Source organism: Macaca thibetana, chromosome 7, assembly GCF_024542745.1.
Source record: "Macaca thibetana thibetana isolate TM-01 chromosome 7, ASM2454274v1, whole genome shotgun sequence".
Taxonomy (NCBI): domain Eukaryota; kingdom Metazoa; phylum Chordata; class Mammalia; order Primates; family Cercopithecidae; genus Macaca; species Macaca thibetana.
The window spans coordinates 124536557-124562704 of NC_065584.1; the positions used below are offsets into that span (position 1 = coordinate 124536557).

The 26148-nt window shown below is 40.2% G+C and overlaps 2 protein-coding genes across 8 annotated transcripts in view; one reads left to right on the forward strand and one right to left on the reverse strand.

Moving 5' to 3' along the window:
• The window catches only part of SRP14 (signal recognition particle 14), a 227747-nt gene that overhangs the window by 108837 nt on the left and 92762 nt on the right, over positions 1–26148 (reverse strand). The gene's annotated exons all lie outside the window — the stretch shown is intronic.
• Positions 3751–26148, forward strand: part of BUB1B (BUB1 mitotic checkpoint serine/threonine kinase B) — a 62483-nt gene continuing 40085 nt past the window's right edge. For 3 of the 6 annotated variants that reach the window (XM_050799403.1, XM_050799404.1, XM_050799405.1), the window contains exons 1-5: positions 3778–3997; positions 7876–8019; positions 12867–12926; positions 13342–13486; positions 18377–18573. In XM_050799403.1, the coding sequence (XP_050655360.1) occupies positions 3963–3997; positions 7876–8019; positions 12867–12926; positions 13342–13486; positions 18377–18573 (581 nt within the window). In that variant the 5' untranslated portion in view covers positions 3778–3962. Of the gene's footprint in view, positions 3998–4021; positions 4327–7875; positions 8020–12866; positions 12927–13341; positions 13487–15790; positions 15857–18376; positions 18574–26148 lie in introns of those variants that run through there. The other 3 variants (XM_050799402.1, XM_050799406.1, XM_050799407.1) reach the window with 3 other exon arrangements.

Sequence of the window (26148 nt, forward strand, 5' to 3'; positions counted from 1 at the left end):
CCCATCTCTACAAAAAATACAAAAATTAGCTGGGCATGGTGGCACACACCTGGAGTCCCAGCCACTCAGGAGGCTGAGGTGGGAGGATCTCTTGAGCCTGGAAGGTAGAGGCTGCAGAGCCAAGATTGCAGCACTGCACTCTAGCCCAAGTGGCAGAGTGAGACCTTGTCTTGAAAAAAAAAGAAAAAAAGAAAAGAGAAAAATAAAAAGATGTATTTCTTCATAAATTTTCTTCTCCTGGAGCCTCCTGTTAAAATACAAGGAGCCCTGGAGGGGCAATATATTGAGTAGCACGTCCCAAAATCTGTTCTGAAAGGAGTGTGGAAAGGTTTCTTTATGGTCAAGTAAGTTTAGAGATGCAAACATATTTTAATACCCCCTGTGGCAGGCGGAATAACAGCCCTCAAATATGTCTGTGTCCTAATGCACAGAACCTGTGAAGATGTTACTTTACGTGGCAAAAGGGATCCGGCAGATGTGATTAAGATTCAAGACCTTAAGATGGAAAGTTTAGCTTGGATCATCCAGGTGAGCCCAATTTCATCACACGCGCAGAGAAACGTTCCTGACTGTGCTCAGAGAAAGAGATGTGGCAATGGAAACCAGGTGAGAGAGATACTCTATTTCTAGCCTTGAAGATGGAAGAAGGCAACCATGAGTTAAGGAGTGCCAGTATATGCCTCTAGAAACTGGAAAAAACGAAACAAATTCTCCCAAAGAGCCTTCTGATAGATACCCGGCCCGGCCAATATTTTATTTAGCACAATGAGACCCACGTCAAATTTCTGACCTATCAAACTGTAAGATAATAATAAATGTGTATTGTTTTAAGCTGTTAAGTTTGTAGTGATGCGTTACAGTATCATTAGGAAACAAACACACCCCCATCCTTGGAGATTCAGGTGCACTTTGGCATATTAAGGGCTCCACGAAGCTTCTCATTTAACCCAGCACTTTAGAGACTTAATTGAACACCAAACTCTTAATCCACCGTAACATGTATTAGCATCTTAGAACATGATGTGAAAAATACTGCATCTCAGCATTAACTATTTTTAACACCTGAGTGTGATTTAGTTCCAATGTTTTCAATGTGATAAGTGAAAGAATGGGACACAGGACGATAAGTTTTGATGGCCCAGCATGGAGGTCTAAAGAGGCGAGGCCGGGGTTGGAAAACTCATGGGAGAGCGGTGAATGGATAGGTGGGCACATCCTATGAACTTTGGCTGCTACACAACTTGTGTTGTTGTGCTCAATAGTTTGTGCCAAGGCCTCCTTGCCCTTCAGGCTGACCATCTTCTCCAGGACATTTCCCCTGACCTCTCCCCAGGACTAGGTTGGAAGCCTCTCTCATATGCTTCCATGGCCTCCTGAGTTTATTTCTCTCCAGCTGAAATTGCCTGTTTTTGTCTTTCCTACTGGCCTGAAGTTTCTTTTCTTTTTTTTTGAGACGGAGTCTCACTCTGTCGCCCAGGCTGGAGTGCAGTGGCCGGATCTCAGCTCACTGGAAGCTCTGCCTCCCGGGTTCACACCATTCTCCTGCCTCAGCCTCCCGAGTAGCTGGGACTACAGGCACCCGCCACCTCGCCCAGCTAGTTTTTTGTATTGTTTTAGTAGAGACGGGGTTTCACCGTGTTAGCCAGGATGGTCTCGATCTCCTGACCTCGTGATCCGCCCGTCTCAGCCTTCCAAAGTGCTGGGATTACAGGCTTGAGCCACGGCACCCGGCCTTGGCCTGAAGTTTCTAGAGGGCAAGTTCACTGTTCTCATCTTCTGTGTCCCATCCTGGTTCAGCACATTGGGGTGAGCCTTTGTCTCACCCTCATTAGACCATACATGTGTACAAGCTTAATCCTGACTTTCTTAGAATTGGCAGGTGCAGTTAAAGCCTATCCCCACCCAGGCCCTATGTTGGCTGCCAAGCTACAGTCCAGCCTAAGAACTCATTTTCCAAATTAAACCACAGAGCACCTCCTGTCATACATTTTGGAGTTTTGTTTTGTTTTGTTTTGTTTTACCTACCTCCTTCTTTCTCCGTAGTGAAACAAGCAAGGGGTTTAGCCTGAATGAATTCTACATTGTACCACAGTTTATGGGAAATCCGACTAGATTATAGGAAAGACTGAGATCAAAAGACCAAATGCTACATTTCCAAGATCGTTTGTAGGAAATAGTCAAAACTGAGAAGCCGTAGATATGAACAGGACACCCTGTTGAAAGGAAATGAAGTGCTAGGCCAGTACTGGCATAAGGTAAGAGATAAAATGAGCCAGTGAGAGAATCCCATGCACCACATCTCACATGATCCAGGAAAGCTTCCTGGATGTGGAGGACTAGGATGTAAAGAGTAACCAAAATTTCCTATGAGGAATCACCCCTTCCCCTCTCTCAGTCCCAAGGTGAAACACATGACTTGGTTCTGAACAATCAAAGCCCTGAAATCTACTATCCCCAGTGACTGTTTGGGAGGAAGGGGTTAAGCAGGGTGACTCCTAAGTCTGAATTTGAACCTGTAAGGATAAAGTCCTGAATCTGTTGCCCAATGGAGAATGACAATAAACCAACAACAAGAGTACAGGCGAGGTGGAGAGAGGCCCAGTCCACATGACTCCTGGGTTAAGCTTTATCTGAAGTCTTTTATATATAAAAGACAGTAAACTCCCTTTTCTGAGTAGGCCGGTTTAAGTTGGATTTCTATTTCTTTGGAATCAAGAGTCCTGATGATTCAGAGGAAAGAATGACTTACATAACGTGAACAAAGACAGAAAGCTGGGAACTAAGAAACAGGGAGTAGTGGACAGTATCCTCAGCACCTGCCTCTGGGAACTGCTGCTTCTCCGACCATCCCCACAGTCATAAAGGAGAAATCCCCTGTACCTGTGCTTTCTTAAACGACCCTGTTCTCGCCTCAAGGTGGCTAGTGCCTGTAATCGCAGCTACTGGGGAGGCTCAGGTGGGAGGATCACTTGACCCCGGGAATTGGAGGCTGGAGTGAGCCATGATCAGGCTACTGCACTCCAGCCTGGGCGACAGAGCAAGAAGACCCTGTCTCTAAAACAAAACCAACCAAACAAAAAGACCCTACTCCCCGGTCACATCTGATCTATCACAGTTTCTTCCTCAGAAAATTGAAATTGCGACGAACAGTTTAATGTCAGTCAAGGCTCGTCTCCTGAAGGGGAAAAGAGGTGAAACCTTGGGAACCATAGCATGGCTGTGTTTACTGCTTGTGGACTGAGCAGAAGAGAAAGCAAGACAATATCATCACTTTATAGATGAGGAAAGCTGACGGTCAGAGAGATTATATAGCTTGCCTAAAGTTGCACATTTGGTATGATTTTACAGAACTAGAATCCAGCTTTTTTGAATTCAAGGGTGGGGCAGGAAACAGCTAGGTCCGTGGCCTAAGAACCCCGCACGGGTGAGATTTGGGGCAGACAGCAGGGGTAGTCACTCTAGAAGAGTCAGGCCAAGTGCAAGCACTCAGAGACATCTCCCAGCACTCAAAACAGCAAAGAAATTCTGGTGCTTTAAGTGTTCCTCGCTCGGCTCATAGACTCGCCTTCCAGCCACGACTCAAGACAGCACCTGCGGAGAATATGTTTCGCCTAAGCCTATTGTACTTCCGCGGCCATTGACTCCGGGAAACTACAATTCCCATTATGCACCGCGACTTCGCAGACTACACCGGCATAAACTACAAGCCCCAGAATGCCTTGGGCGAGAGGCTAGAGCACGGAGGAGCGAAGGGGCGTGGCCACGTCGACCGCGCGGGACCGTTAAATTTGAAACTTGGCGGCTAGGGGTGCGGGCTTGAGGTGGCTGATTTGTAAGGGAGTCGAGTGCGTGCCGTGGTCGTTTCTGTAGCTCCGAGGGCAGGTTGCGGAAGAAAGCCCAGGCGGCCTGCGGCCCGGAGGAAAGACCTGCAGCAGGACGAGGACCTGAGCCAGGAATGCAGGATGGCGGCGGTGAAGAAGGAAGGGGGTGCTCTGAGGTAGATACGGGAGAAGAGCTGCTGGGGGCTGGGCCTGAGAGGACCCGAAGGTGCCTGGTAGGTGATAGAAGGTTCCGCTCGGAGTAGTCGAGGGGGAGATCGGCACTGTCAGAACAGGCCCCGCCGGAGCCTCCTTCCTTTTGGAGTCAAATGCCAGAGGTGGAGGGGAAAAGGCAGTGGACTGAGGGCACGTGCGAATCCTGCCTCATCCAGCTTCAAAGCGAAGAAGGCTGCGGGACCCCAGCGGAACAAAGACTTTGGAAGTTGTAATGTGGTCTTGTTTGTAACTCAGCTCAGCCACCTGCTAGTTGTTTGACCTTGGGCAAATCGTATGTATGGAAAACGCTGATGTTAATGCTGCCTTACGTGGTTCTGGGGGAATTCAAAGTATTTGTTAAGTAACTGCTTCCAAATAAACCATCAACAAAAGGCAGGTGCTATGCCAATAGCACAGAGATCTAAAAAGCCTTTAGCCAATATCATAGACATCTAAATAATGCCAATAGCGTAGAGATCTAAAAAGCCTTTCTCTGCATGTTTGCGGCTTTTCCTTGTATTAAAAAAAAAACTATATTGCAGTTCTAGGTTGGAAATGTGTATGTGTGTTCACCATGGTGCCCACAATACCTAGATAAGTGCTATGTCATGGGCTCTTTCATTCATGTAACGAGTATTTTTTTGGCTAAGCTCTGAATGCAGCAAATATACAGACACCCAAATCTCAACCCTTATGAAGCTTAAATTCTGGGTTGGATGAAGGTGGGGGAGTCAGACAATAAGGAAACTGTTAGGTGGAGATGGTGGTCAGTATTTAAAAAAATAAAGCAAGTGTGGGTAGGGAATATTGGGAGTGGAGACTGGTGCAATTTTAGCTTGAACACTGGAGCCTCACTGAGATGTCATTTTGGTCAAGATGTGAAGGAATCTCAAAAGCTAGCGGTTCTATATCTGAGGGAAGTACAAAGGCTGAGGGTGAGAGCTGGGGAAGGAAGTTGCATCTGGCATGTCCAAGGCCATTGTCACTGGAGCAGAGTTAACTAGAAGAGTAAAAGGATATTACATAAAAATGGTGAAGATGCAGACATTGTAAGGACTTAGCTTTTACTCTAGTTGTAATCAAAAGTCACTGGAAGGTTTTGAGCAAAGGAAGGACATAATCTGACTTGGGTTTAAGTGGGGTCACTTTGGCTGTAGTGTTGAATACACTAAAGGCAGCAAAGGATGGAAGCAAGGGACACTAGTTAAGAGGTTGTTGAAATAATTCAGCCTGAAATAATTCAGCTCAAAAGTGAGTTGAGCCAGGTGGAAAACAGTGGAGATGATGAGAAGTGGCTGATTTCTGTATATATTTTGAGGGTAGAACCAGTAGGATTTGCTGACTGACTGAGGGGTATGAGAAGGGCATCAAAGTTGGCACTAAGATTTTTGGCTTGGGCAACTGAAGAATGGGATTGCCATTTATTTGAGAAAAAGGAAGACTGGGAGGAGCAGGTCTGGGAGGAAGTGGGGGCAGTCTTAGCTCAATTTGGGATATTTAACTGAGATAATGTAATCACTATTTTTAAGAGCAAGAGAAGAAAGTTCAGATGAATTCAACAAACATTCAGGGCATAATAGTGTTATATTTTGTATTAGATCGTGGGCATACAAAAATAAATGGCATAGCCTTTACCTTTACAGGGTTCACACAATATAGAGCAGGTCCTGGTATAATGTCGTTTTGTTATTATGTTGATGAGAAAAAAAAAAATTCATTGCGGGGCTGCTGTGTATGTGAAGTTTGCATGTTTTCCACATGTCTGCATCGGTTTCCTTAGGTACTCCAGTTTCCTTCTACATCCCAAAGATGTACCTGTTAATAGGCGTGTCTAAATGATCCCAGTCTGAATGAGTGTGAATGTGAGTGCTCCCTGTGATGGAATGGTATCCTGTCTAGGGTTGGTTCCTCACTGAGTTGCTGAGATGGGCTCTGGCCACCCTCGACCCTGAACTAGAATAAGTGAGTTGGAAAATGAATGAAGGAATGAATACAAATTATTGTAAAATAAAAATCTGTAAAGGCTGGGCGCAGTGGCTCACACCTATAATCCCAGCACTTCAGGAGGCTGAGGCAACAGGATTGCTTGAGCTCAGCAGTTCAAGACCAGCCTGGGCAACATAGTAAGACGTGTCTCTATTTAAAAAGTTTATAGAAAGTGTGTATGATAATCATACAAATGCATGACAATAAACAATGCCTTATGAAAGTGCCCAGCATGCCCGCTATAATGTTACTGTTTGTTTTTGAACTTTGTGGTGGTAGGAGGTACTTCTTGAAATTTTCACTCTCAAATGTTTATTCCTTGAGTTAACCCACCAACACTATGACTGCAGTCACTCACGGATTCACGAAAAATTGGGTAAATGATTATTTTTTGTTTTCATTAATTGTTCTTAAGTGTATGGATAGCTCACATTTATTTCAATGTTTAATATTAAAAGTGTTTCGAGTCTTTATTTAGAAGTTTGGTGATGTTTTTGTGACCAGAAATATGCCATAGGAACATAACTCTTGTTTATGTCGATCAGCCTGTGGTAAAATTGGTTTTGTTACATATCATTTTGATTAAAGTCATAGTTTCCAAGAAGCTGTCTCCAATGTTAAGTGAGAACTTATTGTAGTTAAAAAGATGTAACTGATTACAACTCGAATTATTCATCACAGTTAACTTTAAGTTTTCAGCGCTCATCTAGACTGAAGTCCCATATAACTTTCACTCTATTTCAAAGATTAGTTCCAATGTGTCTCTCTTTTTAAGTCCAGAGATGATGTCTCTTGGAAGTAGTCTTCTATCTAACAATTGCAAACCTCTGAAGTGCAGAATGCATAATGGCAATTACCTCCAAAACGTTTTGGGGATTCTCTCAGTAGGCTTGATAGAATTGGGTGTGGGGATACAGGGTATTGTGACTAGTAAACTGTGTGTGTTTGCTTCTGCTTTTGGCTACCTATATGTACAGACTTCAGTTTTGAGTCATCATTGAAACATGGGACATTAGTCACACCCACACGTTGCTAATTTTAATTTTTTCTTTTTGAGACAGGGTCTTGCTCTGTTGCCCAGGCTGCAGTGCAGTGGTGTGATCATGGCTCACTGCAGCTTCGGCCTCCTGAACCCAAGCAATGCTCCCACCTCAGTCTTCTAAGTAGCCATGACCACAGGCATGTACCATCACGCCTGGCTAATTTTTCACTTTTTGTAGAGATGGGGGTCTTCCTGTGTTGCCCAGGGAGGTCTTGAACTCCTGGGCTCAAGCACTCCTCCTGCCTCAGCCTCCCAAAGCGATAGGATTATAAGCATGAGCTACCATGTCCGGCACTAATTTTAAATTAAACTAGATGATGCATTCAGTGGTAGGCATAGAATTACTTATTGCCTTTTTGTCTACTTTGCCAAATTTATAACACTTTTGTTCTCTTCTTTTCTTTCTGCATTAAGCCCTATTCATTTTTCTTTTCTTTAAAGAAAGAGGTGGGGTCTCGCTATGTTGCCCAGGCTGGTATCAAACTCCTGGCTCAAGAAATCCTCCCACTTTGGCCTCACAAAGTGGTGGGATTACAGGTGTGAGCCACCACACATGGCAATGCCCTATTCTTATAGTGCTGTCTACAGTATCCTTGCCAAGTTGTCTTCCATTGGGCAATACTGTAGCCATAAACTTGAAAAACAGCTAACAAAGAAGCTTAGGCGTATAATAATAATAATAATAATACTGTGTCAGTCCACTATATTCAACCCAAGACCGTGAATAATCACCTATCGGAAGACATTTACAATAATCTAGTGCTATAATAGTCAATGTTGGTATGAGATTTACATTTGTTTCCTTCTTCACAGTGAAGCCATGTCCCTGGAGGGAGATGAATGGGAACTGAGTAAAGAAAATGTACAACCTTTAAGGCAAGGGCGGATCATGTCCACACTTCAGGGAGCATTGGCACAAGAATCTGCCTGTAACAATACTCTTCAGCAGCAGAAACGGTGTGTAGAATGGCTGAGTCTCAACCTGTCATCATTCATCCCAAATGTTGTAGATAACGTGGGTGTGGATCCGTGAGGGATGGCATAATGAGTACTCTTCAAAAATTGGTAGTATGAAAATCTGTTCTCTATCTGCCTTCATATCACATGACAGCCATCTGAAGATATCCTCAAGTATAATTAAGAACAAAGGCTATAGGATTTCATTTCATTGTGGTGCAGCCAAACTCTTTTTATCAATAGAAATGCAATTTATACAGGGGACAGTGATAAACATAGTAAAGCAAGTATTACATTGCAATGCTTCCCAAAAGTATTATGTTAGGAAGTTATTTTTGAGAGTATGACAAAAAAAATAGTGGTCTCCAAAGACATGTAAACCTCAGAACAATTGAATTTATACTAGAAAGTTCTCAATAATGATTTAACAAACTCTGGATAAATAAAAGCTGAAAAATACTCTTACGTTATTCAAATGGACCTGTGGATCTTGTTCTCCTTTAATACATGTTTTGATAAATATGCTTTTTTAAAAAAAAAGGGAAATCAAAATATCAGTTTCTACCTTCAATCTCTGACAAAAAGAAATACTGCCATTACAGGCAAATTATCATAATTTGGGATTATAATGTAATGACTATTCTTATTAATCTCTTTGGATTTTCTTTTTTTTTTTTAAATATGACAGGGTCTCCCTCTATCACCCAGGTTGGAGTACAGTGGCCTGATCTCAGCTCACTGCAACCTCTGCCTCCCAGGTTCAAGTGATTCTCCCACCTCAGCCTCCCAAATAGCTGGGATTACAGGCATGCACCACCACGCCCGGGTAATTTTTGTATTTTTAGTAGAGATGGAGCCTTGCCATGTTGGCTGTGCTGGTCTTGAACTCCTGAGCTCAAGCAATCCACCCACCTTGGCATCCCAAAGTGCTAGGATTACAGGCGTGAGCCACCACACCCAGCCTCATTCATCATATTTTTTCATGTTACATGCATCAGTAGATTACTGTTTTTATTGCTGAATAGGATTTCATTTATTTATTCACCAGTTGATGAATATTTAGATTCTTCCAGTTTTGTGCTTTATGAATAATGTTGCTATGGACATTCTTGTACAAGGCTTTTTGTAGACATAATTTTCTGTTTGTTTTTTTTTGTTTTTTTTTCAGAGATGGCGTCTCAAACTGTTGCCCAGGCTGGAGTGCAGTGGCATAATCTTGGCTCACTGGAAGCTCCACCTCCTGGGTTCATGCCAGTCTCCTGCCTCAGCCTCCCTGGTAGCTAGGACTACAGGTGCCTGCTACCATGCCCGGCTAATTTATTCTATTTTTTAGTAGAAACGGGATTTCACCGTGTTAGCCAGGGTGGTCTCCATCTCCTGACCTTGTGATCCGCCTGCCTCAGCCTCCCAAAAGTGCTGGGATTACAAGCGTGAGCCACCGCGCCTGGCAGTAGACATAATTTTCATTTCCCTTGGAATGGAATTGTTGAACCATAGAATAGATGTAAGTTTAACTGTTGAAGAAACTGGTTTACCAAAGTGGTTGTAAGATTTTACATTCCTACCAGCAACTCATGAGAGTTCATTTGTGCCAAATCCACTCCAGTATTTGGCGTTGTCAATCTTTTTCATTTTAGCCATTCTAGTTTTGTGGAGTTGTGTCTCATTACTTTGCATTTCCCTGGTGACTAATAATGGTGAACGTTTTTTCACATGCTTTTTGGCCTTTTGTATATCTTCTTTTGTGGTGTATCTGTTTAGATATTTTGCCCAGTTTTCAAATTGTGTTGCAGGGGTTCTTTATTTACTTTTCTCAGGAGCATAGATTCAAGTTTTCCCTGATACAAGTTTCAGGAACATAGTTCAAGATTCCCTGAATCTATGCTCCCCAGTAGGGGTTCTTTAGTCTCTGTAGTCTCCGTATTAGTCTTTTATCAAATATGTGTTGCAAATATTTTTTTCCCTCACCCATGGCTGTTTATTTTCTGGGTTTTTTTTTTAACTGCTAAGTTTTAAATTTTGATGAAGTTCAATTAATTAGTGTTTTTCTTTTATGGTTAGTACTTTTTGTGTCCTCTTCAGGAGACTTTTGCCTACCCCAAAGTCACAAAAATACTCTCTTATGTTCTCTTTTACTAGTTTCATTATTTCAGCTTTTTTTTGAGATGATGTTTTGCTCTTGTTGCCCAGGCTGGAGCATAATGGCATGCTCTCAGCTCACTGCAACCTCCGCCTCCCGGGTTCAAGCGATTCTCCTGCCTCAGCCTCCCAAGTAGCTGGGATTACAGGCGCACACCACCATGCCTGGCTAATTTTTTGTATTTTTAGTAGAGACAGGGTTTCACCATGGCCAGGCTGGTCTGGAACTTCTGACCTCAGGTGATCCACTGGCCTCGGCCTCCCAGAGTGCTAGGATTACAGGCGTGAGTCACTGCGCCCGGCCAAGCATTGTTTTAGCTTTTACGTTTAGGTGTATGATTTATCTTAATCTTAAATTTATCCTTATATATGGTGTGGGGTTGGAGTAAAAAAGTTTTTTTCCCCCCATATGGGTTATCTTTCTAGTTGTTCTGCCGCCATTTGTTAGATTTTTTTTCCTTTCCTCATTGAATTGCATTGGGGCCCTTTTCAAAAATCATTTGACCACATATGTGTGAGTTATTTCTGGACTCTATATGCTGTTCTATTGATCAAATTGTTTATCCTTTCACCAATAATACACTGTCTTGATTAGTTTTACATAGCAAGTCCAGCAGAGTGAGTTCTACAGCTTTTGTTGTTTTTCAGAATTGCTTTAGTTATTCTTGGTCCTTTGCCTTTGCAAACAACTTTTGAAATCATCTTGGCAATTTCTAGAAAAGAGCATACTGAAAAGGAGAAAAAAAAGGCTGGGCGTGGTGGCTCACGCCTGTAATCCCAGCACTTTAGGAGGCCGAGGCGGGCGGATCACCTGAGGTGAGGAGTTTGAGACCAGCCTGACCAACATGGAGAAACCCTATCTCTACTAGAAATACAAAATTAGCCGGGCATGGTGGCACATGCCTGTAATCCCAGCTACTTGGGAGGCTGAGACAGGAGAATCGCTTGAACCCAGGAGGCAGAGGTTGTGGTGAGCTGAGATCGCGCCGTTGCACTCCAGCCTGGGCAACAAGAGTGAAATTCTGTCTCAAAAAAAAAAAAAAAGAGAAAAAAGAAAAGAACCTACTGGGATTTTGATTACGTTGGTTTGAATCTACAGATCAATTGATAAGATTGCTGATTTTTATCAGTAACATCTTAGATTTTATTTTTTCACCATTTCTGCAGATAATCTCATTATTTCACACTTTAATTGCCATATTAGCCTCATAATTGTGGTCCCTTCTTCTTATGCCTGGCTATCCTTATAAAGTTCTTGATTAATCTTTTTGAAATCTTATATTTAAGATGCCCTCCAATAGTGGCTGGAGTAGATGGAATCCAAAGTCTTTAAATTTACATTTAAAGCATATGCTTCTTACTTCTCCAGGGGTCTCCGTTTGTTCTCGGTACTGACTTTATGTTATAGCTTAGGGTCCACTCACCTTCCTTTGGATGAACTCTTCCACCTTCGTAATTTTATTCAATATTAGTTTCCCTCTGTCTTGAAAAAACTGTTTTTCTTTCAAATTCCGTGGTTCCTTCAGAGTCTCACCTTCTGAGGCTACTTCTGTGATACCTCCTTTTGACTTCTTAAAGCCTTTACTATCCATTCTTGGCAACTATAATTTCGTATACCGCTTTGTATTACTAGTTCATTTTTCATTTGTGTACTTTGTTTTTCTTATTAGAGTATAGATTCCCATGTGACAGGAACTAATTTATTATTTTTAGATCAAACATAACTTCTTATCCAATTTTTATTAATCATTTATCCAAATTATGGCTTATTACCTAATTCTTCCCCTCTATTCTAACTGGTCAGTCTTAACTTGGTCTTAGCCCTCCCTGCCTTTGCCAGCATTTTATAGTCATATGTTACCCTTTCTTTGAGGTATTCTCCAAATTATCTATGGTATTATTCTTCTCTGACTAATGTTACCCATGGAATTTTTTTTTTGAACTTTAAAATTCTTATTTATATATTTGTTCATGTGTGTAAACCCTTTACATTTAAGACTGGTCAACCTAATAAAAAAGTACTATTATTATCCCCTTTTACAAATAAAGAAACTGAAAACAGAGTTTTAAGTAGCTTGTCCATGTTACTCAGCTTGTGATTGGTGGAGCTGAATTTGAATCTAGGTTGTCTTGTTCCAGAGTTTTTAACTGCTGTGTGATATTAATACTACTTTTCTGTATGTTGTCTTGAAATTTATTTCTCTAATTTCTATATATTTTCTCTCTCTTCTTATGTTAAGTAGAATCTTATTTCTATTCTTTTTTTTTTTTTTTTTTGAGACATAATCTCGCTCTGTTGCTCAGGCTGAAGTGCCGTGCTGCGATCTCTGCTCACTGTAACCTCTACTTCTGGGTTGAAGCGCTCCTCCCACCTCAGCTTCCCGAATATCTGGGATTACAGGTGCTTGGCACCACGCCCAGCTAATTTTTGTATTTTTAGTAGAGACGGGGTTTCACCATGTTGCCCAGGCTGGTCTCAAACTCCTGACCTCAGGTGATCCACCCCCCCTTGGCCTCCCAAAGTGTTGGGATTACGGGCATTCGCCACCATGGCTGGCCTTTTTCTATTATTTAACAAACCCATAAACTCTAGTGCAATAATTTAGATCAATATGACCTACTTATTACATGAATAAAAATGGAAGTGATACTTGTTCATTGGCTGTTGTCACTATTGCATATGCTAACTTTTTCTGTTTAAATTTCAGGGCATTTGAATCTGAAATTCGATTTTACACTGGACATGACCCTCTGGATGTTTGGGATAGGTGGGTCTTTTTATTTCACAAGGACAATAGAAACATTAACAGATAAGTCCTTATGGCCATGTTTCTCAAATTGGGGTATATGGAGTGTGTGTCAGAGTAGAGAGTGGTGTCCTGGCAGCACAGAGATCCAGAATAATCATAATATATTTTCCTGAGGTGTTTAAGATTCAGAAAATTTCGAGTTTATGATGTATGCCTTTGAACTACACCCTTGTATCCCTATCCTCAGTTTTTCCCAGAAGCATGTATTAGAGATACTTTGGAGAAGTTTGAGGGATACAGGCTTAGGGTATGTCATTGAGGACCTCAAAAGAAACATGCTTTACTTCTGCTTAAATCCAGAATGGGTCTTGGAGCAGGAACAAAAGTATCTGTTCAGTTTAAAATGTGTTCTTATCTTTTTCTTCCCATTTAGGTATATTAGCTGGACAGAGCAGAACTATCCTCAAGGTGGGAAGGAGAGTAATATGTCAACGTTATTAGAAAGAGCTGTAGAAGCACTACAAGGAGAAAAACGATATTATAGTGATCCTCGATTTCTCAATCTCTGGCTTAAATTAGTAAGTCTTTCTCAAGTGTCATCTGAGTTTTAAACTAAGAGAAAGTAAAACCTGAGCCATTTTGAACCATTTAGTAGATTGGAAACATTTAATAAATATGCAATACTTCTTAAATTGGTTCTACTTAAAGGTGGACTTAAATATAGTATAATAAGGTATTTTCGCCCTTTTAAGATTGATTGCAAAGTCTGTAGATCTCTCAATGAGTATGGATTATTAATTTATTTTAATTTTTGAAACAGGGTCTCACTCTGTCACCCAGGCTGGAGTGCAGTGGCTCCATCATGGCTCACTGCAGACTAAACCTCCTGGGCTCAAGCAATCCTCTCACCTCAGCCTCCTGAGTAGCTGGGACTACAGGTGCTATGCCATTACATCCAGCTAATTTTTCAATTTTTAGTAGAGATGACGTCTCTCTCTGTTGCCCAGGCTGGTCTCGAACTCATGAGCTCAAGCCATCCTCCCACCTTGGCCTCCTCCCAAAGTGCTGGAATTATTTGACCTCCCAAAGTGCTGGGCCTCCCAAAGTGCTGGGTGTAGCCATAAGCCAACACCCCTAACCCAGATTACTTACTTATTTATTCTAAACATAACTGGGTGTAGTGGTTCATGTCTCTGGTCCCAACATTTTGGGAGGCTGAGGTGGGCTGATTGCTTGAGTCCAGGAGTTCAAGACTAGTCAGGGCAACATGGTGAAACCCCATCTCTACAGTAAGTACAAAAATTAGCCAGGTGTGGTGGCACAGCACCTGTAGTCCCAGCTCCTCAGGAGGCTGAGGTGGGAGGGTCACTTGAGCCCGGGAAGTCCAGACTACAATGAGCTGAGATTGCACCACTGTACACCAGCCCAGGTGACAGAGCAAGATCCTGTCTCAAAAAAACAAAAACCAAAGCAGAAAAACATAATTGGGCCATTCAACTGTACTGGATGGGAAGGTGCAGGAACTAACATTTGGCAGCAGTGTGGTTGTTTGGGGAAAAACTTCCCTCTGTGATTCTGGTATCCCTTTTACTCCCTTATGAAAGTCATCAACATAAAGAAGTGATATTTTAGTTTTTTATTGGTCTTTGGACTTTTTTCACCTAGTGTATTGCTACAGCCAAAAATGTCTGCCTCAGCTGGGCATGGTGGCTCATGCCTGTAATCCCAGCACTACTTTGTACTGTCTCACTTGACATGTAGGAAAAGCATATTTTTCATTTAAAAAATGACCACGGTTTCTTAGACATTAATATTACTGCTTTTATTCTAAAATAGAAAAAAAAATAAATATTTGGAATTATTTACAACCACTGCAATATGATGAAATATTGACATTAAAACTGATAAGATTTCTTTCTAAAACAAATCTCTCGACATTAAAAGTGATAAGATTTCTTACTAAAATAAAGTAAGAAATAAATTTCTTACTAAAATAAGTCTTGAGGAGGACTATTTTAAACTTCCAATACAGTTGACCCTGTCCATAATGGAACACACACATACACACAATAAAACTGGCCCCTTTGCCACAGATTATTATCCTACCTCTAAAAAAAAAAAAAGACAAGGAACAACTTAGAAGAAACAGTTGCTAAATTTAAACAGCTAAACTGTTTATTTATTAGTTTTTTGTTTTTTTGTTTTTTTGTTTTTCTTAACATATGGGGTGTCAATCTATCATCCAGGCTATAGTGCAGAGGCAGGATCATAGCTCACTGCAGCCTCCCACTCCTGGCCTCAAACGATCCTCCCACTTCAGCCTCCCAAAGTGCTAAGACTACAGGTATAAGCCACCATACCTACCTCCACATAAACTACTAATAACTCAGGACACATTTATCAAGAATTCTTACAAATCAATAGGGAAAACAAGCCAGTATCATAAAAAGCATAATCTAGATCAGTGCTACTGAAAGAAGGGTTTGCATACTGTGTGAGATAAGTACAAAAATTGAAAGTGAGCTTTAGAAACTTTGGTAACAATTTGATGTTGCCAGGACATCCAAACACATCATCATTCTTCGAGTAACTTCTGTTTTTATTGTATTTTATATCAGTCCATAATGGAACACACACATACACACAATAAAACTGGCCCCTTTGCCACAGATTATTTGAGAAGCACTGGTATAGACAACTATCAAATTCAAATGATCAGCACTAGAATGATCAGCAATAATCTGAACTTTGTATATGGCTGACTTGGTACATATTAAACTATTGCTTTTTCTTTGTGGTTCTGGTCAAGAGGAGTAACAGATTAATTCTTCACACTACTTTCTTTTGCTTTGCAGAAGGATTTCTCCAGTGAGTTATTTTATGTGACTCCTACAGTCTAGCTAAGGAAAAAATTGTTTCTGGAAAACATCTGGTATTTTTATTTAAAGGTATAAAATTATTTTAGTTTGGCAATTTAAGGGTTACCAAAAAAAAGGTTTATTTAACTTTTAGATCTATTAATCTAACCATATAGTCCTTTTATTTATGTTATTTCTTAAGTGATCTCATTCAGCACTCTGAATAACCTGATCTTTACTGGCTGTCCCATGCACAAGAACACCAGAACCATTCAGAAAGCTCTCAAAGTAGTGAAATCACTGTTAAACTATATTTATGTAGTGACAGATATCAAAGATTGGATCTTATGCTGGTAGCACATTCAGAATTATAACTTTTCTTGAAACACCACCACATATGAGAAAACATCGCTAATTTAAATAAGCAAGAAAAATCCGTTTACTGAATTACTGCAAAATTAAACTATAAAATACTAATCATTTTTGTTAAAGATATAAATAAAACATTTCATTTATTTAAGCATTTGTTGTACTAGACCATGATTAAGGGCTAGCATATAATAGATAGCAATGTCTTCTGACTTTGTAGAGCTTAGTTTATCTGAAAGACAAATGTGAAGCCATTAATTGTAACTGTAACAAAAACAAAATTACGAGTTCTATAGGAACACATACAAGAAGGACTTAATCTAGGCTAGACAATTAGGAACAGATAAATAGGAGACATTTAGTAAAGTAACAAATGGTAGCTTCTCTAGTAGTAAAAGAACTCCTAACTAGAACATTGAAATGCTATTTTTGGCCGGGAGCGGTGGCTCATGCCTGTAATCCCAGCACTTTGGGAGGCTGAGGTGGATAGATCACGAGGTCAAGAGATAGAGACCATCCTGGCAACATGGTGAAAACCCGTCTCTACTAAAAATACAAAAATTAGCCCGGCGTGGTGGTGCGTGCCTGTAGTCCCAGCTACTTGGGAGGCTGAGGCAGGAGAACCACTTGAACCCAGGAGGCGGAAGTAGCAGTGAGCCAAGATTGCGCTGCTGCACTCCAGCCTGGCGACAGAGTGAGACTCCGTCTCAAAAAGAAAAAAAAATGCTATTTTTATGTAAAATTAGGAATTGTTTTTAATAGCTTCTAATGCTGATGAGAGTCTGGTGGAATGAGTATTTTTGCGAATTATTAAATTTTAGCATTAACAATTTTTACAACCATCTCAGAAAGCAATTTGTTACCTTTTAACATAGTTCTAGGAATTTCTCTTAATGGAATAATGTAAAATGTGAAAGGTTGTATGCATGAAGTTATTTATTTTAGAATTATTTATAATTGGGCAAAAATTAGAAGTTGTTTAAATATCCAGAAGTAGATGAACAGTTAAATTATGGAAGCTCTATTAGATGAAACATGATGCGTTCGTTTAAAAATAATAGTGAAAAGAATTCGAGGCTGCAGTGAACTATGATTGTGCCACTGCAGTCCAGCCTGGGCAGCAGAGCAAGACCTTGTCTCTAGAAATAAAAATAAAAATAAAAAATAATGGTTAAGTGTAAGCAGGCAGCATGGAAAAGTGAATGATGCAGTATTATAGTGGAATAAAAGCAAATTTTATTATGATCAAAACTTTATAAGATAATATATAACCTTTTATCCTTAAGGAAAAAAAGACTGAAAACATTTATCAAAATGTTTATGATGTGAGGTTTTTAGTGATATTTTCCTCCCTCTTGCTAATAATCTACATTGTATATGGTCTCATAATGTCCCTTCTAAAACACAGATTTGACTATGTCATTCCTTTGCTTATCGCTCACCCACCCTTAACACATATAACAATTACTATTAGGCAGATTCAAAATTGATTAGCTTGACATTCAAGGCCTATCACAGCCTTTTTCTCCAGACTGCTACCTTACCTGGACCCCTGCATAACTTTTAATTTTCTGTATCTTTGCTTATGCTATTTTCTGTATCTTTGCTTATGCTATTTTCTGTGGCTGAAATACCCTTCCCTTCCCAGTTTCCACCTGATGAAAGTCCATTTCTCCTTCAGGGCTAAGCTCAAATGTTAACCCCTTCCTCCCCGCTTTTTTTTCTTTTCTTTAGAGACAGGGTCTCACTCTGTCACCTAGGCTAGAGTGCAGTGGCACTGTCATAGTTCACTGCAGCCTCAAACTCTGGGACTCAAGTGATTCTCCTGCCTCAGCCTCCTGGGTAGCTGGGACTATAGGCACCTTCCACCATGCCCAGCTAAATTTTTAAATTTTGTTGTAGGGTCTTGTTATGTTGCCCAGGCTTGTCTCAAACTCCGAACCTCAAGTGATCCTCCTACTCCTACCTCGGCTTCCCAAAGTGCTGTAATTACAGGCGTAAGCCACTGCACCTGGCTTATTACTCCTTCTTGAAGCCTTTACTCTCCAACTCTTCTTCTTACAAATCTCTCAATTTTGTCTCTTTTTTAGGTCCTCCCAGTGTATGGTCCTTATCACATTGTAATAATGGATTTTTTTTCAATACAGGAATTGCATGTAGTATCTCCAGTGATTGTTTGGCATCTAATAGGCATTCAATATGTGAATAGAAATTAGTTAACTGTTAACACTTTTGTTACAGGGGCGTTTATGCAATGAGCCTTTGGATATGTACAGTTACTTGCACAACCAAGGGATTGGTGTTTCACTTGCTCAGTTCTATATCTCATGGGCAGAAGAATATGAAGCTAGAGAAAACTTTAGGAAAGCAGATGCGATATTTCAGGAAGGGATTCAACAGAAGGCTGAACCACTAGAAAGACTACAGTCCCAGCACCGGTAAACTTTCTTTGGAGCTTGTCTTAACTCTTTAAAAATAATAGAAATAAATTATCTCTTTTTTGCGTCTGAATAAAGTGCTTTCTGGTGGATTGGCATGTTAAGTTTACTTAGTTACTATTCAATTTTTTTAAAGATATATTTAAAAAATTTTATTTATCATAGAGTAAAATCCACTCTTTGGTATACAGTACTATGAGTAAAAAGACTTGTAATCATCAACACTACCAAGATACAGAATAATTTCACACTCCCTAAAAGAATTCCCTTTGTAGGGAACATCACACAACGGGGCCTGTCGTGGGGTGGGGGGAGGAGGGGAGGGATAGCATTAGGAGATATACCTAATGTAAATGACAATTTAATGGGTGCAGCACACCAACATGGCATATGTATACATATGTAACAAACCTGCATGTTGTGCACATATACCCTAGAACTTAAAGTATAATTAAAAAAAAAAGAAGAAGAAGAATTCCCTTTGTAGTTAGTGCCTTTGCTTAACCCAAACCCCTGGCAAACACTGATTTATTCTCCAGCCCTGTGGTTTTGCCTTTTCTAGAGTGCCATATAAATGGAGTCATATAATATACAGCCTTTTGAGTCTGGCTTCTTTGATTTAGCATAATGCATTTGAGTTGTAAAAGTTCTTTATAGATTGTAAATATAAGCCTTTGTCAGATATGTGATTTGAAAATATTTTCTCTTGGCTTAAGCCTGGTCTGTTCATTTTCTTAGCTGTCTTTTTTAGAACAGAAGTTTTTAATTTTAAAGAAGTCTAATTTACAAGATTTTCTTGTATGAATTGTGCTTTTGATGTGTCTAAGAATTTTTTATCTAGCCAAAGGTTGTCGTAGAGATTTTCATCTTCAAGTTTTATAATTTCACTTTTTACATTTAGATCGCTGATCCATTTTGAGTTAATTTTTGTAGAAGTTAGAGGTTTTTTTTTTTTTTTTTTTAGCATTTTAATGTTCATTTGCTCCAGTGCCATTTGTTGAGAAGACTAATCTTTCTCCATTGAATTGCCTTTATACCTTGATTTAAAAAAAATTAGTTGGCCGGGCACGGTGGCTCACGCCTGTAATCCCAGCACTTTGGGAGGCCGAGGCGGGCGGATCACAAGGTCAGGAGATCGAGACCACGGTGAAACCCCGTCTCTACTAAAAATACAAAAAATTAGCCGGGCGCGGTTGTGGGCGCCTGTAGTCCCAGCTACTCGGGAGGCTGAGGCAGGAGAATGGCGTGAACCCGGGAGGCGGAGCTTGCAGTGAGCCGAGATCGCGCCACTGCACTCCAGCCTGGGCGACAGAGCGAGACTCCGTCTCAAAAAAAAAAAAAAAAAAAAAAAAAAAAAAAAAAATTAGTTGATCATATTTATGTAGGTTTATTTCTATTATTCTGTTTTTTTCTACCGATGTCTGTGTCTATCCATTAGTGTTTACCATGCTATCTATACCCTTATAGTAAGTCTAGAAAGCAGATAAAATGAGTCCTCTAACTTTGTTCTTACATTTAACTCTGGTAGTTCATTTGACTTTCTATATAAGTTTTAGAATCAGCTTTCTGGGATTTTGATTAGGATTATACAGGAATATGGTATAATTCTCCATTTATTTAGGCTTTTTTTTTTTTTAAGTAAACTTCGGTAGATTTTTGTCTTTCAAGGAATTGATCCATTCATCCAAGTTAATGAGTTTGTGGGCATAGACTTGTTCATAATATTCCCTTACTATGCTTTTAATGTCTGCAGGTTATGTAGTGATTCTCCCTCTTTCTCCTGATATTGGTAATTTGTGTCTTCTCAGTGTAGCTAAGATATCAATTTTATTGATTGTTTTAGAAAACCAGCTTTTGGGTTCATTGATTTTTTTTTTTTTTCTCTTAATGATTTTCTGTTCTTAATTTTATTTCTGCACTTTATTTCTTTCCGTTTACTTTGGGTATAACTTGCTCTTCTTTTTGTAGTTTAAGGTGAAAGCCTAGATCACTGATTCTAGACCTTTCTCTTTTTCTAATATAAACATTTAATGCTCTAAATTCCCTTCTAAGCACTGCTTTAGTTGTATCCCACAAGTTGTGATATACTGTATTTTCATTTCAATTTAGTTCAAAATATTTTCTAACTTGTCTTGTGTCTTCCTTTTGACCCATAAGTTACTTAGAATGTATTACTTAAGTTAGTAAGTGTTTTTGGATTTTTCAGATATCTGTTATTGATATCTAGTTTAATTCCATAGTGGTCAGAGAACATAATGTATATGGTTTCAAGTCTTAAATTTGTTAAGATTTGTTTTATCACCCAGATTATGGTTTATCTTGTTGAATGTTTCATGTACACGTGAAAAATACGTGTATTCTGTTTTTTAGAGTATAATATTCTGTAAATATAGGGCAAGTTGACTGGTAGTCTGTTCTGGTCTTCTGTATCGTTGATGACTTTCTGTCTACTTGTTATATCAATTACTAAGAAGGGTTTTGAAGCCTTTTTGTGATTTTGTCTATTTCTTTTAGTCCCATCAATTTTGCTTAATATATTTTGAAGTTCTGTTGTTAGATGCATAAACATTTAGAATTGACCCCTGTATCATTATATAATGTCTCCCTTTATCCCTGATAATACTCCTTGTTCAGAAGTCTACCTGGTCTGATATTAGTACAGCTACCCCAGCTTCCTTTTTGTTTGTGTGATACATCTTTTCCCTTTCTTTACTTTAAAAAACAAAACAAAAAAGAAACAAAAAAAAAACAAAACACTTTTAGAGTTGTGTAATCATCATTACAATCTAATTTTAGAACATTTTTCACACCCTAAAATGAACCCCATGCCCAGTAGCAGTCACTCCCCATTCCTACTTACCTCGCTCCTAGGCAACCACTGCTCTGCTCTTCGTGCCTATGGATTTGCTTATTCTGGACTTTTCAGTTAAACGGAATCCTACAATACATGGTCTTTTGTGATTGGCTTCTTTCACTTAGCATACTATTTCCTTTTTTTTTTTTTTTTCCAGGGAAGGGAGGGTGGAACGGGGATTTTCAGCATACTATTTTCAAGGTTCATCATAAATGAACATAGTTGCGACATGTATCAGTACTTTATTCCTGTTTATTGCCGAATGATATTCTATCATATGAATATTATTTATCCATTTTATTTATCCATTCATCAGTTAGTGAACCTTTAGGTTGTTTGCAACTTTTGACTATTACAAAATAGTACTGTGTGAACATTTGTGTAACAGGTTTTTGTGTCATTTTCTTTTTACCTTTTTGTTAAGCCAGTCGAATTTAGCAGTGGAGGGTTATATACCAACTTTAGTGACACTTATGTTAATTAACTTCTTTAACTTATAACCTGTCTATGTCTTTATATTTTTTTTTTTTTTTTTTTTTTTTTTTGAGACGGAGTCTTGCTCTGTCACCCAGGCTGGAGTGCAGTGGCCGGATCTCAGCTCACTGCAAGCTCCGCCTCCCGGGTTTACGCCGTTCTCCCGCCTCAGCCTCCCGAGTAGCTGGGACTACAGGCGCCCGCCACCTCGCCCGGCTAGTTTTTTTGTATTTTTTAGTAGAGACGGGGTTTCACCGTGTTAGCCGGGATCGTCTCTCGATCTCCTGGCCTCGTGGTCCGCCCGTCTCGGCCTCCCAAAGTGCTGGGATTACAGGCTTGAGCCACCGCGCCCGGCCGTCTTTATATTTTTTAAGTGGGTTTCTTATACACAGCAAATAGTTGGATCGTGTTTTTTCCATGAACTCTAACAATATCTTTTTTGTTATGTTGAGACCATTCAATAGAATTTTTAATGTTGTTGGGTTTAGGTCTACTATTTTATTATTTGTTCCATGTCTTTTGTTCCTCCTTGTCCTCTTTCCTACCTTCTTTTGGATTATCTGAATATTTTTTAGTATTTCATTTTAAATTGTATTATCGGCTTTTTGTCTATTACAACTTTTTATGTGGTTGCTATAAGGTATATAATATACCTAAACTTTCACATTCTACTTAGAGTTAATATTTTACCATTTAAAGTAAAATACAGAAGCTTTATAACCATAAAGGTTCCTTTATATTCCCTACTCTTTTGGTATACTTGCCATATGTATTGCATCTATATGCATTAAAAACCCCACCAGACAATATTTTGTTTTGCTTTCAAAAGCCATATATATATCTTAAGTAACTTAGGAAAATAGTCTTTTGTGTTTACCCTTTTTTCTTGTTGTTGTTCTTTCTTCATTCCTGAAGCTCCAAGTTCCCTTCTAGTATCATTTCCCTTTAGTCTGAAGAACAACTTTTTTTTTTTTTTTTTTTTGAGACGGAGTCTCCCTCTGTCTCCCAGGCTGGAGTGCAGTGGCCGGATCTCAGCTCACTGCAAGCTCCGCCTCCCGGGTCCACGCCATTCTCCTGCCTCAGTCTCCCGAGTAGCTGGGACTACAGGCACCCGCCACCTCGCCCGGCTAGTTTTTTTTTTGTATTTTTTAGTAGAGACAGGGTTTCACCGTGTTAGCCAGGATGGTCTCGATCTCCTGACCTCGTGATCCACCCGTCTCGGCCTCCAAAGTGCTGGGATTACAGGCTTGAGCCACCGCGCCCGGCCTGAAGAACTTCTTATAGCCATTTTCTTTCAGAGCAGGTCTGTTGTCAGTTCTCCTAGTTTTTCTTCATCTGAGAATGTCTTCATTTCATCTTCTTTCCTGAAAGATATTTTTACTGGATATAGTATTCTGGGTCCACTTTTCTTTTCTTTTCTTTTCTTTTTGAGATGGAGTCTCGCTCTGTCGCCCAGGCTGGAGTGCAATGGATGGCACGATTTCGGTTCTCTGCAACCTCCACCTCCCAAGCTCAAGTGATTCTCTTGCCTCAGCCTCCCGAGTAGCTAAGTAGCTGGGACTATAGGCATGCACCACCACACCCGGCTGATTTTTGTATTTTTAGAAGATATGGGATTTCATCACATTGGCTGGGCTGGTCTCAAACTCCTGACCTCAAATGATCTGCCCACCTTGGCCTCCCAAAGTGCTGGGATTACAGGCATGAGCCACCATGCCCAGCCAACATTTATTTTCTTTCACCACTTTAATGATGTTATTCCACTGTCTTCTGGCCTCTGTGCTTTCTTTCCTTTTTTTTTTTTGAGACGGAGTCTTGCTCTGTCACCCAGGCTGGAGTGCAGTGGCGCAATCCTGGCGCTCTGCAAGCTCTGCCTCCCGGGTTCGCGCCATTCTCCTGCCTCAGCCTCCCGAGTAGCTGGGATTACAGACACCTGCTACCACAACTGGCTACTTTTTGTATTTTTAGTAGAGACAGGGTTTCACTGAGGTAGGATGGTTCGATCTCCTGACCTCATGATCCGCATGCCTCGGCCTCCCAAAGTGCTGGGATTACAGGCATGGGCCACTGCGCCCGGCCCTCCGTGGTTTCTAATAAGAAATCTGTAGTCATTTAGTAGTTCCTGACCTATACATAATGTGTTGATTTTTCTCTGGCCTTGTCCCAGATTTTTTCTTGTTTAGCTTGGGCTTTCAGAAGTTTGATTGTGATGTGTCTAGATGTGATTTTTTTTTTTTTTTTTTGAGGCAGAGTCGAGCTCTGTCACCCAGGCTGGAGTGCAGTGGCACAATCTCAGCTCACAGCAACCTCCACCTCCTGGGTTCAAGCGATTCTCCTGCCTCAGCCTCTCGAGTAGCTAGGATTACAGGCATCCGCCACCACACCCAGCTAATTTTCTATTTTTAGTAGAAATAGGGTTTCTCCATGTTGGTCAGCATGGTCTGGAACTCCTGATCTCAGGTAATCCACCCGCCTTGGCCTTGGAAAGTGCTGGGATTACAAGCATGAGCCACCACACCCTGCCTAGATGTGATTTTCTTTACATTTAATCTGTTTGGGGTTCACTGGGCCTTTTGAATTTGCAAATGTATGCCTTTCACAAAATTTGACAAGTTTTCAGCCATTATTTTTTAAATGCTTTTTTATACCTACATCTCTTTCTTCTTTCTCTCTCTGGGACTTCAGTTGCACAAATTTTAGATCATTTCTCCCCACTCTGCTACCAAGAATCTGCCAAATTAAACTTTGGTATCATTCCATAGGTCCCGGAAGCTCTGTTAAGCCATTTTTCTTTTTGTTTTTTAGATTGGCCCATTTTTATTGCTCTGTCTTCAGGTTCACTTATTCTTTTCTCTTCCATCTCCATCCTGCTATTGAAACCATTCAACATAAATTTTTTATTTCAGATACTGTATTTTTCAATTCTAAAATTTCTATTTCATTCTTTTTTATAATTTCTGTTTCTCTGTTGAGAATTTCTGTCCTTCCATTCATTTCAAATGTTTTTGCCTTTATCTTATGGAACATAGTTATATTAGGTACTTTAAAATCTCCAAGCTGGGCACGGTGGCTCACGCCTGTAATCCCAACACTTTGGGAGGCCAAGGCGGGCAAATCACTTGAGGTCGGGAGTTTGAGAGACCAGCCTGGCCAATATGGTGAAACCCCATCTCTACTAAAAATACAAAAACTACCTGGGCGTGGTTGTGGGTACCTGTAATCTCAGCCACTCGGGAGGCTGAGGCAAGAGAATCGCTTAAACCCAGGAGGCAGAGGTTGTAGTGAGCCGAGATTGCGCCACTGTATTCCAGCCTGGGTGACAGAATGAGACTCTGTCTCAAAAAACAAAATAAAATAAAATCTCCATCTGAAAACGATACCATCTGGGTCATTTTATGTTTGCATTCGCTTATTGTTTTTTCCTTTGAAAGTTGGTCACATTTTCCTAGTTCTTTGTGTGTCAAGTAATTCTTGTACCCTGGACATTTATCCTGACCCTATGTTATAAGACTCTGATCCTGTTGGCTGATATTCTCTGGAGAATATCTATGTTTTTGTCTTAGTAGACAACCACACTTCAGATATTACAAGTTCTTTGTCATCTTGTGTGGCTATTCGTTCCATTGTCAGTTCAGTTTTCAAGTCATTTGCTATATTGCTTTGGGTCTGTCCCATGCACGTCCTGCTTAAGGGTTAATCTGGGGCTTGGGCAGTGGTTTAATCATAGTTCAGTTCTCAAAGCCTTTTCTGTGCTGCTTTGAATCTACCCTGTGCATGCACAGCTCAAGAGGGAACCTAAGATGTGTGCCAATTCACATACAGAATTAGGAGATCCTCTTGTTCAGCTCATTCTTTTGCAGTTCTCCTCCCATATTCTTTGGCCTTCAGAGTCCTCTTTTCCCAGTCCTTATGCCAGTAAGGATTGGGGTTTCTTTAGGAGTTTCAGATTCACATACCACCATTGCAACAGTTCAAAACCACAAGAGAAAATAGAAGAATAAAAAACAGGAAACAATCCTGCGTGGGTTGTTTCTTCAAGTTTTGACCCCTCTCCACAGTCCATTTGCTTTTGTTGACTTTTCAGAGCCCTCAGTTAGTTGCTTTTTTTGTATATTGTCTACAGTTTTTGATCCTATCAGTGAGAGAGAGAGAGAAAAAAGGTATAGTGGGCATACTCCATCTTGGCCAGCACCTGCAATTTATTCTGGGTTTTTTGGGGGTTTTTTACTCTTATGATAATACTTTTC